Source organism: Oreochromis niloticus, linkage group LG10, assembly GCF_001858045.2.
Source record: "Oreochromis niloticus isolate F11D_XX linkage group LG10, O_niloticus_UMD_NMBU, whole genome shotgun sequence".
Classification (NCBI taxonomy): domain Eukaryota; kingdom Metazoa; phylum Chordata; class Actinopteri; order Cichliformes; family Cichlidae; genus Oreochromis; species Oreochromis niloticus.
Genome location: NC_031975.2, coordinates 12,718 through 27,263, shown reverse-complemented (window position 1 = coordinate 27,263; position 14,546 = coordinate 12,718). Strand labels below are relative to the sequence as shown.

At 43.4% G+C, this 14,546-nt stretch overlaps 1 protein-coding gene and 1 long non-coding RNA gene across 7 annotated transcripts in view; one reads left to right on the top strand and one right to left on the bottom strand.

The window, feature by feature from the left end:
• dmpk (DM1 protein kinase) overlaps positions 1 to 14,087 on the top strand; it is a 97,454-nt gene extending 83,367 nt beyond the window's left edge. For 3 of the 6 annotated variants that reach the window (XM_019355353.1, XM_019355352.1, XM_025910963.1), the window contains exons 12-15: positions 1,235 to 1,332; positions 4,028 to 4,089; positions 4,279 to 4,353; positions 12,008 to 14,087. In XM_019355353.1, coding sequence (XP_019210898.1) covers positions 1,235 to 1,332; positions 4,028 to 4,089; positions 4,279 to 4,353; positions 12,008 to 12,097 — 325 coding nt within the window. In that variant the 3' untranslated portion in view covers positions 12,098 to 14,087. Of the gene's footprint in view, positions 1 to 1,234; positions 1,337 to 4,027; positions 4,090 to 4,278; positions 4,354 to 12,007 lie in introns of those variants that run through there. The other 3 variants (XR_003221961.1, XM_025910961.1, XM_025910962.1) reach the window with 3 other exon arrangements.
• Positions 4,554 to 5,607, bottom strand: LOC109199980 (uncharacterized). Its single transcript, XR_002060214.2, has 3 exons — positions 5,409 to 5,607; positions 5,247 to 5,336; positions 4,554 to 5,168 (listed from the first exon to the last, which is right to left on the bottom strand). It is a non-coding gene; the product is annotated as an uncharacterized LOC109199980 (long non-coding RNA).
• Positions 14,088 to 14,546: the final 459 nt, after the last annotated feature.

Below are 14,546 nucleotides of genomic sequence, written 5' to 3'. Positions count from 1 at the left end.
GCTGTTTGTCATTGACAAACTCCAGTGAGATCTGGACGCCACCACCTGATGAACCCAACAGAATCACCTCTTATCTGCTCAGAATTGGTGACAAAGGGCAGCCCTGGCAGAGTCCAACACTCATAGGGAATGATCCTGACTTACTGCCTGCAATACAAACCAAGCTCTCGCTACAGGGACTGAATAACAACTGGCCACACACCCAATACCCGCAAAGCACTCCCCGCAGGATATCCCAAGGGATTGGTATAATGTCCACAAAAGACATGTAGACTGGTTGGCCAAACTCCCATGAATAACCTTGAGAGTATAAAGAGCTGGTCCAGTATTCCACAGAGAGTATGAAAATTGCATTGTTCCTCCTCAATTTGGGGTTTGACTAATGGAGAGACTGTTCTTTCCAGTATCCTGGCATAGACTTTCCCAAGGAGGCTGAGCAGTGTGATCCTGTATAGTTGGAGCACACCTTCCTGTCCCTCTCCTAAAACAGGGGAACCACTCCAGTCTGCTTGTCCAGAGGCACTGTCCCAGACCTCCATGCAATGTTGTGGAGATGTGTCAGACTGTCCTACAACATGAAAAGTCTCCAGGAGCCTCTCTGTCACTTCGCAGTTGCTTAACCACATAGTGACCTAAACCCCAGTGACGGGCAAGTCGTCCCCCTTCTCCCCAGGCTCTGCTTCCATAGGTTCTCAGTTATCAAGGTCATGGTTTTCTAAGGAGCTTGGAAAGAAAGCAACTAGACTTGTTTAATTTTCTTGAAGACATTTCACCTCTCATCCGAGAAGCTTCTTAAGTTCTAAAATCAAATGGTGGAGAGTCCCAGGTATTTAATCCCCAGTCGGTGTTATCCTTTAAGAGGGTCATATTAATCATATGACTCATCACATAAGCCAAGGTGTGATAAAAGCCGTGGGTCATTGTCAGCAGAGGCTTTGGGTGAAACCATTGTGAGAGCTTGCCTCACCCTAATATGTACCCATTGAGGTCACCTGATGCAAGCTGTGAGTGGGGATTGAAGCGCCAGAGAAGGCATAAACTGAATTGTAGGTAGCGTTGTCAAGTACAGACATGTTTTAAAGGTTCGTTAAATAGTATGAGGTATTTTTTACAATGCTAAACTTTACGGTTTTGACTGCAGATCAACTTTGAAACCCTAACTATGATGCAACTGCAACATATTAAAATTCATTTTTAGAATTAGACACTGAACAGAGCTTGCTTTATCCTACAGACGATTTCATGAAGCAGAGATGCGATATTGTGAGCTGGAGAAAGAAATGGATAGATTAAGGGAAGAAATGCAGGAATGGAGAATCCCCAAGAAGACAGGCAAGTGAGCAACACTCATCCTTCACCACATCATCATCTTCTTTGTCATCAACATCAGTCCATACAGTCTACCTCTGTTTAAGTACAGTCAATATCGTTCTGACACGGTGAAGATCTTTGTCGACTTTTATCTATCAGTCAACCAATATTTATGTGACCATTTATAAAAGCAGGGAAATAGACAGAAGTCTAGTCCATGTTAAGATAAAGATGTATTTTAAATTTAGTCCAGTTAATCCAAGTATTTTAGTAAGACACATGGAACTATATACAGTATCTCACAAAAATGAGTTCACCCCTCAAATTTTTGTAAATATTTTGTTATATGTTCTCATGGGACAACATTGAAGATATGACACTTTGATACAATGTAAAGTAGTCAGTGTACAGTTTGTATAACAGTGTAAATTTGCTGTCCCCTCTAAATAACACGACAGAGAGCCATTAATGTCTAAACTACTGGCAACAAAAGTGAGTACACCCGTAAGTGAAAATGTCTAAACTGTGCCCAAAGTGTCTATATCTTGTGTGGCCACCATTATTTTCCAACACTGCCTTAACCCTGTGGCCATAGAGCCCACTAGAGCTTCACAGGGTGCCACTCCTCTTCCACTCCTCCATGATGACATCATGGAGCTGGTGGATGTTGGAGACCTTTTGCTCCTCCACCTTCAATTTGAGGATCCCCCACAGATGCTCAATAGGGTTAAAGTCTGGAGACATGCTTGCCCAGTCACGTACCTTTATCCTCAGTTTGTTTGGGGCGATCGTGGCTCAAAGAGTTGGCAGTTTGCCTTGTAACTAGAAGGTTGCCGGTTCGAGCCCCGGCTCGGACAGTCTCGGTCGTTGTGTCCTTGGGCAAGACACTTCACCTACCGCCTACTGGTGATGGCCAGAGGGGCCAATGGCGCGATGTGGCAGCCTCACTTCTGTTAGTCTGCCCCAGGGCAGCTGTGGCTACAACTGTAGTTTGCCTCCACCAGTGTGTGAATGAATAGTGGAATTGTAAGTGCTTTGAGGGCCCCGAAAAGCGCTACATAAACGCAATCCATTATTATTATCAAGACACTGGTCTTTTTGGAGGTGTGTTTGGATTGTTATCATGTTGGAATACTGTCCTGTGGCCCGGAGTCTGAAGGGTGGGGTTCATGCTCTGCTTCAGTATGCCACAGTACATGGTGGCATGTACTGATGTATTAATGGCATGGTTACCTCCATTAATTGTAGCTCCGCAGTTCCAGCAGCACCCATGCAGCTGTAGACAAGACACACTTGTCTTTGTATTCCTCACCTGGTTGCTGCCACACATCCTTGACACCATCTGAGATAAGTTTATCTTGGTCTCATCAGACCACAGGTGATCCATGTCCTTAGTCTGCTTGTCTTCAGAAAACTGTTTGTGGGCTTTCTTGTGCATTATCCTTAGAAGAGGCATCCTTTTGGGATGACAGGCATGTGATGTGCGGCGTATGGTCTGAGCGCTGAAAGGCTGACCCTCCAAGCCTTCAACCTCTGCAGCAATGCTGGCAGAAATCATACATCTATTTTTAAAAGATAACCTCTGGATATGAGACTGAGCATGTGCACTGAGTTTCTTTGGTCGACCATGGCGAGGTTTGTTCTGAGTGGAACCTCTCCTGTTTAACTGCTATATGGTCTTGGCCACCGTGCTGCAGTTCAGTTTCAGGGTGTTGGTAACCTTCTTATAGCCTAGGCCATCTTTATATAGAGTATCAGTCCTTTTTTCAGATCCTCAGAGAATTCTTTGTCATGATGTGCCATGTTAAACTTCCAGTATGACCAGTATGAGAGAGTGTGAGAGCAACAACACCAAATTCAACACACCTGTTCATCATTCAAACCCGAGACCTTTGTAAAACTAACGAGTAACATGACACCAGGAAGGAAAAATGGCTAATTGGGCACAGTTTGGACATTTTCACTTAGGGGTGTACTCACTTTTGTTGCCAGCGGTTTAGACATTAATGGTGTGCTGAGTTATTTAGGGGGACAGCAAATTTACACTGTTATACAATCTGCAGACTGACTACTTTACATTGTATCAAAGTGCCAAATCTTCAATGTTGTCCCATGAAAAGACATAACAAAATATTTACAAAAATGTGAGCGGTGTACTCACTTTTGTGAGATACTGTATAACTCACTGTATTGTCCTGAAAAATATATGTGGGCTTGAATGAGTTCCAGACGACACTGATCTACTATGAATAAACAAAGTGCTGTACAATCCCAGCCATGTCTGTTTATATTGCTGGCCTCAGTCAGAACATGGTGATGAAAAAGCCATTCTAAAAATACCCCTGGTATGCAGAAAATTGGATGTTAATACAGTGTCATGAGGTTTTTAAAGATCAGTGATACTGCTGGACTGATGGATAAATGTGGTGCAAAAGCATGTACACATAAAGCATGTGCCTTGCTTAATTTGGGACTATTAAAAAAGTGAATAGCCAATTTGACTTCACAGCTTTCACCCACCTGCTTTCTTTCTCTATTTACACGAATTGTTCTTCTTTCTGTTCATCTCATATACATACTGTTTTTTAATCGGTTCTCTCTCTTCTTTGTGTTACTACAAATATGGATGGCAAACAGTGCACACAAACAGCCAAATGCCTGCAACAGTGCACACACATCATAAACTCTGACATTCCTCTCTCTCATCCAATGACAGAGTTGAGTAGCTGCCCATCATCTCTTGCTCTGCCTGCCCACTGTGTGGAAGCAACAAGGGATGTAAGCCTATCTTTAATCCACTTTCATATTGTCTTTCTCTGCCTGACATGAGAAACAAAGCACTTTTTAAAAACAAGCATGTATCTGTCTGATTCTCCAATGCATTTGATAAACTATTAGTGGTTGTCGCAGTTAGCTTCACCCATAGTCTCTGTGTACATTCACTACTGAAACTTGCATTTGTTACAGAGAGGGAAAGCGCCTCCAGCCTGCCATTACCCACTGGTGATTCCTCTCCACCGCCACCTGCTCCTGTTCCACAGGGTACAGACATAATACTATACAAAATATTGTATCAGTTACAGTTAGTATTCTACATTAGAATGTCTGAGTAAAAAGAGTAAAAACAGATCGGGAACATCAATCAAATGAATCTGTGTCTCCCATTTAACTTCCACATTGGTTGAGTAGAATAGATTTTTGCTCAACAGATATGTAAGTTGCCAGTCTCCTTGAAGTAACTTTGTGTGACCCGTGGTAGGTACCTATTTAAAATAGGACAGAGCCGTAGGCGCACAGTCAGTTAAAAAGAATTTAATTTTTAATACAAAATAAAAGTAACAATGTAACAGCGGCACTTAAAAACAATTAAAAGCTTTACCTTATTTAAAAACGATAAAACTGTATGATTGCCCGTGAGACAGGACAAGCGCTGCGGGGAACCATTAAAAACAAATCAACATAACACAGGTTAAAAAGGGACGGCAACTGACACACGACCCCAAATGGGCAAAACACTATAGAGAAAAACAAAAGCTTCAGTGCCGTCTTCACTCAGGCCCACCGCTGTGCATGCAGAAGCGGTGAGGAAAAAAAAAAAGGATTTGTTCTCCCTGCAGCGCCTTCACCGTTCGCGACAATATATCTATACACATTTAAGAAAAGGGTTAAAAATACTAAAAGAATCAATATTGGTAGTGCCTACTGATACAGAAAAAAATAAAACAAAAACAAAACAATCGACAGCCGCAGCAGTCGGGCCGTCGACTTACACCAGGTTAAAACAAATTAAAACACTGATGTGTCGGGTCCTTTGCCCGCAACCAGAAATCCACCTGGCAAAGCAGCAGCTCGGTACTCTGTGAATAAAAGGCAGGAGATCACTTATGCTGGACAATAAAACACAGGAATATTCCTCAACTTAATTGTTTTGTTACCTGTCCACAAGTTCGTATCACACCCAAATAACTGTGGGTCAGTGGCGATGAAGTCCACTGTACTGTTCTCACGGGAGCAATGTTTCCCACCTACAAGGGTGCACATAACTATAAACCTCTGCCAACAGCCAGAGCTCAAATGGTACATTTTTGTGTGCCTACCGTTCTAATAGAAGTTTAGGGGAGGACCCATATCAGACTTTCATAGACAGAAGTTAACACCAACTTGCCCAACTTGGACCACACACTTGCAGCTTCAGGTTTGCTGAGGAATACCTAATTGCCCACACCTGCGCTTATGAAAGGAGCACAGACCAGCTCCGCCCACCAGGGGCGGTTCCAAGTCTCCAGGTCTCACCTGTCACATTCGGGAAAGACTCTGTCCTTGTTTGGCTAACATTATTTTGCAGGTTTCAATTATGGGATGTTCCACAATATGTCAAAGCTTCAACACGTCTTCAGTGAAATGTTTTTATTTGATACTTCATTTCATATACAAGACACCGTACAAAACATAAAAAAATATTGTTGTGCTTTGTTCTGAGGGGCTGATATCTTTTTGGGTCTTGGGTTGATTTTGAATGTACTATTTATTTATACTGAAAATACCATCACCTCTACTCTCAAACAGTTTCAGATCTTGGTGTAGTGGATTACAAAAATCACTTGAGGTTTTGCAAGTCAGTATATAGTTTCTACAGATTTGTCAGCAATGTCACTGTCATTAAATTTATTTATATATTGAGTTCATTTATATAGCGTAAAACCACAACAATTGCCTCAAGGCACTTTTTATTGTAAGGTAAAGATCCTACAATAATACAGACAAAAGTCAAAGGAGTTTGCAAAGAAAAGCGTCTGGACTTCTTTAAGTTGCTTGAAGACGTTTCACCTCTCATCCGAGAAGCTTCTTCAGTTCTAAGGTCAAATGGCCGAGAGTCCCAGATTTAAACCCAGTGGGAGTATCCCCCCAAAGAGGGACAAAGGACCCCCTGGTGATCCTCTAATCACATGCGCCAAGGTGTGAAAGCGGGTGTGGGACCTAATCAGCCAGGGTTTCGGGTGAGCTCATTGTGAAACCTGGCCCCACCTTGTCATGTGAATTCCTGAGGTCAGATGGCCCAGGATGTGAGTGGGCGTTAAGGCGTCTGGGGAGGGAACTCAAAACTGGATTATAGATGGCAGACAGTTGGTGTCGTAAACCACCGCCTCTGTTCAAAGATGGTCGCTCACAGTGGACATAGATGGCCTCTTTCACTCCTCTTTCAAACCATCTGTCCTCTCTGTCCAAAATGTGAACATTGGCATCCTCGAAAGAGTGACCTTTATCCTTAAGATGCAGATGGACTGCTGAGTCTTGTCCTGTGGAGGTGGCTCTTCTATGTTGTGCCATGCGCTTGTGAAGTGGCTGTTTGGTCTCGCCAATGTAGAGGTCTGGGCATTCCTCGCTGCACTGTACAGCATACACCACGTTGTTAAGTCTGTGAAGTTGAGTCTCTACATTGGCGAGACCAAACAGCCACTTCACAAGCGCATGGCACAACATAGAAGAGCCACCTCCACACCTCTACATATCATATGACCCCCTATAAGGAAGTGCTTTGGGAACAGTGGAAAGAAAACCTCCCTTTGAGCAGGAAGAAGACTCAGGGAGGGGCGACCATCTGCCCTGACCAGTTAGTTAGGTGTGAAGGGAGGAGAGCCAGAGATTAATAATAACCAATGATTAAATGCAGAGTGGTGTATAAACACATAGTGAGTGAAGAAGAAACACTCTTCTTCATGCATCATGGGAAGCCCCTAGCAGCCTCGACCTAATACAGTGTTAATCCAGCCGTAACGATTTGCTTTGTGTGCATTGTCAAAAAGGAAAATTTTAAGCCTAATCAAAAAAGTAGAGTGGGGGTCTGTCCCCCAAATCCAGACTCAGAGCTGGTTCCACAGAGGGGCCTGCAAGCTGAAGGCCCCCCTCCCATTGTAGTTTCTTTTTTTTTTTTTTTTAAACCTGTCCTGTCCAGCAGTAGTGGCAAGCAGAATTATGTTCTGAATACTTTGTTGTGCTAACCATATTTGCTTTCCCAAGGGAAGCACCATAGAGTCTCTGTAGTCTAATGTTTTTGTTTTATTGGTTTATTTTACTATTCATATGACTGTCTTGTAGATGTTATGCAGGACGAGACAGGGTTAAAGGCCAGACTAGTGAAAGATAGTGAAGATGTAAAATTATTAACAAGGTAATCGACTGTGGGAGTAGAGTTCAGGTAGCTGCTCTGCACTGGCACATGGTAACAGGACTGATTCCTACTCTCCCAGAGCATTTTATTCCTCATTCACACAAGCACATTCTTCTATGCTTAAGTGCATTTTATCTACCAATTACACACATTCATACTCCAATGGATGCATGGGAGAACAACTTAGGGTTAGTATCTTGCCCAAGGATATTCAGGAATGTGGAGTGGTACAGCCAGGGTCTTAACCACCAACCTTGCATCAGTATATGACCTGCTTTACCTCCTGGGCTACAGCTTTACCTCCTGAGCTACAGCCACATGGCGTTAAAGATAATAACATTGGATGATTTTTTAAAAAAAACTTAGTTACAGCACTTTCAGAAAGACATCTACTGTGATAAAATCTATTCCCCACTGCGGCATAAACCATTATTGTAAATGTAAGTAATATTGACAAATGATCTGACAAAAACATTTTGAATCAACTGAACGCTTTTCAGGGAGTTTTTAGGACATGCTGCTAATAACTAATTACAGTAATCCAGTCTAGAAGTAATAAATCTATGAATTCGTTTTTTTTTCTCAGCAAACGTTGCCCATTGGGGAAAAATGATTAGAAAAAGAACAGGTTGGCGATATACCGAGGTCTTCTGTTTAGGACTACGCTTCCTCCTCACGTCACCCAGCCATCCTGTTTTCCCAGGAGCTTGGGACAATCCGCTGGAGGAGTGCTAACAGTGCCTATGCTAGCTTTGGGCACGCCAACAGGGGACTGGCTAGCTATGGGTTTTTCAGGGGTGTGGAGTTGGGCCTTCGATTCAGTGATCAATCAAGTATCATTACTACTATAGGATGCACAGAAGTAATAAAAACATCTGAAACCCTGCGTAAGAAAGGGCATGAGGGATAGGTGAAAAGGTCATGGTGCTAGTGAGTCGGCTACAAGCTAAGCTAAGGTAGTGAGTCCCTAGAGACCCAGTGTGAATTCAATAAAGGTACTGGATTACAATCCTTGATATTATTGTGTGGATATATACTTAGTGTGAATATAATTAGTGGGTGGTTCAAGACAAAGTGTGCTTTGGATAAGGTACATGATGATTAGACTATGAAATAAGACGCGTTTTTAATTAAACGTTAATGAAACGTGTTTGTAAATGCGCCTACTTTGCAAAAGAATGCATTTTATTTCACTATACTTACTAGGATGTATAATGATGAATATGAGTTCACTGCACGGTTTACATCCAACTCCAACTGACCTGGTGGTGAGTTGGATCAGGTGGTGGGGGAGGACGCTGGACAGACCCGGTGCACCTAAACGTGTAGTGAGGGTGTGCTGGGAACGTCTAGCAGAGGCCCCAGTCCGTGAGATCTTCAACGCACACCTCCGGCAGAGCTTCAACAGCATTCCGAGGGAGACTGGGGACATTGAGTCCGAATGGACCATGTTCAGCGTCTCCATTGCCGAAGCTGCTGCAGTGAGCTGCGGCCGCAAGGTGGTTGGTGCCTGCCGTGGTGGTAACCCCCGAATCAAATGGTGGACACCAGAGGTGAAGGGAGCCACCAGGCTGAAGAAGGAGTCCTATCGGGCTTGGTTAGCCTGTGGGACTCCGGAAGCAGCCGACAGGTATCGACAGGCCAAGCGGAATGCGGCTCGGGCAGTGGCTGAAGCAAAAACTCGGGTGTGGGAGGAGTTCGGAGAGGCCATGGAAAAAGACTTTCGGACTGCCTCGAAGAGATTCTGGCAAACCGTCAGGCGTCTCAGGAGGGGAAAGCGGTGCTCTACCTGCACTGTGTATAGTGCTGGCGGAGCGCTGCTGACGTCGACTGAGAAAATTGTCAGGCGGTGGAAGGAATACTTCGAGGACCTCCTTAATCCCACTGACACGTCTTCCGAGGAGGAAGCAGAGTCTGGGGATGAGGGGAATGACCCGCCAATTTCCGGGGGCGAGGTCACTGAGGCAGTTAAACAACTCCTTGGTAGCAGAGCCCCTGGTGTTGATGAGGTCCGCCCCGAGTTCCTGAAGGCTCTGGACGTTGTAGGGCTGTCCTGGTTGACACGCCTCTACAATGTTGCGTGGAGATCAGGGGCAGTACCCCTGGACTGGCAGACCGGGGTGGTGGTCCCCATCTTTAAGAAGGGAGACCGGAGGGTGTGTTCCAACTACAGGGGGATCACACTCCTCAGCCTCCCTGGGAAAGTCTATGCCAGGGTGCTGGAAAGGAGAGTTCGTCCGCTAGTCGAACCTCGGATACAGGAGGAACAATGCGGTTTTTGTCCTGGTCGCGGAACACTGGACCAGCTCTTTATCCTCTCAAGGATACTCGAGGGGTGCATGGGAGTTTGCCCAACCAGTCTACATGTGTTTTGTGGACTTGGAGAAGGCATTCGACCGTGTCCCTCGGGGTGTCCTGTGGGAGGTGTTGCGGGAGTATGGGGTGTCTGGCCCATTGCTACGGGCCATTCGATCCCTATACAACCGTTGCAAGAGTTTGGTTCGCATTGCCGGCAATAAGTCGGACTCGTTCCCGGTGGGTGATGGGCTCCGCCAGGGCTGCCCTTTGTCACCGGTTTTGTTCATAATTTTTATGGACAGGATTTCTAGGTGCAGCCAAGTGGCGGAGGGCTTTTGCTTCGGTGGCCTCAGAATCTCATCTCTGCTTTTTGCGGATGATGTGGTCCTGTTGGCTTCATCAGGTGAGGGCCTCCAGCTCGCACTGGAACGGTTCGCAGCCGAGTGTGAAGCAGCGGGAATGAGGATCAGCACCTCCAAATCTGAGGCCATGGTTCTCAGCCGGAAAAGGGTGGAGTGCCCACTCCGGGTCGGGGATGAGTTCCTGCCCCAAGTGGAGGAGTTAAAGTATCTCGGGGTCTTGTTCGCGAGTGATGGGAGAAGGGAGCCGGAGATCGACAGACGGATTGGTGCTGCGGCTGCAGTGATGCGGACGCTGCACCGGTCCGTCGTGGTGAAGAGGGAGCTGAGTGTAAAAGCGAAGCTCTCAATTTACCGGTCGATCTACGTCCCTACCCTCACCTATGGCCACGAGCTGTGGGTAGTGACCGAAAGAACGAGATCGCAGATACAAGCGGCAGAAATGAGCTTCCTCCGAAGGGTGGCTGGCCTCTCCCTTAGAGATAGGGTGAGAAGTTCGGCCATCCGGGAGGGGCTCAGAGTAGAGCCGCTGCTCCTCCACATCGAAAGGAGCCAGTTGAGGTGGTTCGGGCATCTGACAAGGATGCCTCCTGGGCGCCTCCTGGGTGAGGTGTTCCGGGCATGTCCCACCGGGAGGAGGCCCCAGGGCAGACCCAGGACACACTGGAGAGATTATATCTCTCGGCTGGCCTGGGAACGCCTTGGTGTTCCCCCGGATAAGCTGGAGGAGGTGGCTGGGGAGAGGGAGGTCTGGGCTTCTCTGCTTAGGCTGCTGCCCCCGCGACCCGGCCTCGGATAAAGCGGATGAAGATGGATGGATGGATGGATGCACGGTTTACTGGATTTCTATTAAAATTATGGGAGGCTGTGACTCATGAGGTAGACTGGTTTGTCCAGTTGTGTTGATGTTTTAATCCAGTCTCCTTGTCAAATATCCTTGGGTTAGATATTGAATCCTAAATTGACACTGATCTTTAGTTTGCAAGTTTAAAGAGTTTATATTAAAAAGGGGGGGGGGACACTGAAAATCTACTTGGCCACCTGCTGAAAAAAACAACAGCCAAACAACAGCACAACAGGGAAACCACAGCAACACCAGGTACTTAGAAAGTATGACAATTTTATTAACTGCTGACATGTATTCAAACAGTTTTCGTCCTATTGATCTTACCAAGTCAGCTTCAATAATTACTTCATCCAAAGCATCAATGTCTATTAGACCACACTCATAAAAGATTATTCGAAGACTGTCATCATCAAATGTGGAATGGAAACATCAACTGTGATTCATTTGTAGAGGAATGGCGTGTTTGAATTAATTCATCCAGGAAGTAGATTTGTATCATAGGACATTAGTGAATGTTACGATCTTCTTATGAAAGGGTTTAATCTCTGTGTTGGTTATGTTGAACCTCAGAGCAGTATTTCATAATGTTGATGATAACATTTTATTACAGACATTATAATATACCACTAGTAAAAAGGGGATTATTTATTTATTTAAATGTTATTTATTGATATATTCAAGCTTGTGTGGGTAAACATGCTTCCCTTAGACAACATACATTTATCTATGAAGCCACATGACACAAATCAGTTAGTTTCATTTTTGTAGACTGATTTTTTTCTCTGATTCTCTGATTTCTCTGTAATATGTTATATGTATTGCAGGTTCTTTACCTCGCAATATAAAAAGGCACTGACTGACCATTATGCTGTTGGTGCTGTATAAATAGAATCAGAGCAGTTTTGGGTTTAGTCTTCCCCAAGAATACTTTACCTCTAATGGCCAAATTCAACATGATGTACAATTCAGTTTAATGAATGATTAAAGAAAAAAATTTTGTAATGTTCTTTCTTTGTCCTACAGATTCGTCTGCCACAAGTAAAGAGTGAATCATACCTTCTGGTGTGTGCAGAAGGGGGGAAGCTCCAAATATGGAGGAGACACTTATCCTAAGCTCTCTGAAGATGTCACCACTAGAACAGGAGAAGAGAACTGAGCCTCTGCTTTTTGCTCACTCCATGCCCGAGCCCCTCACAGCTTTCCAAACTTCCACCTGAAAAGAAAAAGCAGGTTAAACACTGTTAATATCAACTGTCATCAAAGTGTTGCAGGAGATTCAGATGAATATTTTGATATGAAGAGAAAAGCAGTTGCTGGAAGCTAATGAGGAAGAAATGATGAAGACATCTTCTGACCTGCCCTGCCTGCTTACCAGCCTGAAAGTCATAGAAGAAATATACTGATTTCAGAACGCACTGAATTTACTTTGTTGTGTGAACACTGAAAGGGAAACGAGCTGGATAAATTGCTCCCTAACACACTACCTTTACGCATTTCAAACCATATTGCTACAATTTTTTTGTATTATCTATCAACACAGTTTGTACTTGTGTTCCATAACAATGGTTTGCTGTGTGACTTTAGAACTGAAATTGTTGACCACAATATCTCTTTGGCACCTCCATGACTCTTACAGTATGACCAGTGTGCTACAAGCAAAACAGTTCAGCCAGCCAAGTGAAATGAATCATGTGAGGGAAATAATATTTGGTCTCATGCTGAATTTGTGACTTTGCTCAATTACAACAAAAAATGAACAGTTTTTAATATTTATAGTAGTTTTGTTTATGGAAGAGAAACAGAATACCAACCAAATATCCAGAAAAATCCAACCCAGCCACAGTCCTGAGTCCCACAAATTAGGCTTTTGCCCATGTGGGACATAGATTACAATCAGTCAGTTCCACACAGCTGGAGCTTGTTGTTAAATGTTTACATCATATTCTATAAATCATGTTTGTGGTGACTTTCCTGTGAGGACCACATATCTGAAAGAAAATCTGTTCTTCATGGCCTCAGAAACATAGGCCTACATCTTGAGTTGTTGAAAAAGTATATTAAAATATTTATTTAAACAAATCAACTTAATAAGAAAGAATTGTTCAGTCAGTGACATAGTTAATATCCACAGGGGGGTTCAAATGTTAATGAAAAATTAAGGTTGATAACAAGAGACGAACATACGAGAGAGACTACAATTTGCTGTGAGACTGAAATAACTGTACTATAGACATAAGTGACGTTCTATATATTGTGTTCTATATACTATATATATCAACCTACTGAAGATGGGTCTTGGATGGTTTTTCCAGCATGACAATGACCCAAAACATACCACCACCACCACAACAAAGGAGTTTTTAAAGAGAAAGTACAAAGTTATGGAGGGGCCTAGGCAGTCTTTAGACCTCAATCCTATAGAAAATCTGTGTAGGGAGCTGAAGTTTCAAGTTTCAAAGCAGCAGCTAAAAAAGAATTTTGAGTTTCTATAAAGAGGATTGGGACAAATTCTTCCTGAGATTTATGCAGATCTGTGCTTGTCAACAAGGGTTTCCCCACCATCTACCATGTTTTTTTTCTTTGGGATTAAGTAGTTATTTATTAATTTCAACCCCCTTAACCCTAACCCCAATACCGTAACATTTATATCATATGATCTTTAAGGAATTTTTGTTGATATTCTGTCTCTTCCTTCAAAGGAAACTATCATAAAAATTCGAGGCTACTCATTTTTTTTGGTAAATCTTACAATTTCAGCAGGGTATCAGATAACTTTTTCAACAACAATATATACACGATAGGTTTTCCTCCTCTTAGGATAGTGAGCAGGGCAGTGGAGCTGAACTTTGTGAACTAGTTCGCAGGCTCTTTTTGATTTTAGTTGACCAACTCAGGTACCAAACACCATTTATATGTTCTACCTAAAAATCTATACAGAGTTAATTTCTAGGCTCTGATATCTTTGCTTCCCACAAGAAAATAACCTTGTAAAAGGAATGGGATTGACAACACTACATTATCTGAATGGGAGTGAGAATGAGAAATCTACTACTAAAAATTTAAGGACTAGCAGCAGAAATTAAAGTTATACATGTCATACCAATTTTGGAGTCCCAAAATGTTTGTGTCTTGGCGGTGAATGAACAAACAATAAATACTGCTAAAAACTACAGAGACAAATTACATAGATTGATAAAAGAGTTTGCTTTAAAGTGACTACAATCACATTAAACACGGTAATCAATCAATTTTATTTATATAGCAATTTTACTGACAACAACTGTTGACCCAAGGTCTTTAGCTTTCACACACTGGAGATCGCGTCGATCTGACGAAATCCCTTGGAGGAGTTCGTCAAAGAAAGGTGCCTGAAAAGAGGGGAAAATAGCGCCAAAATTACACATTCATTTTAAAATGGCTGACTTCCTGTTGAATTTGGGATATTGCTCCAAGAGACTTTTTTGTACATCTTCATATCTTCCATAAGCTTACTAGGTTTCAGGCTCATAGACGAAACGCAGAGCAGGGGCTGATGTTTTGAAACTTTGTAGGGGGCGCTGTG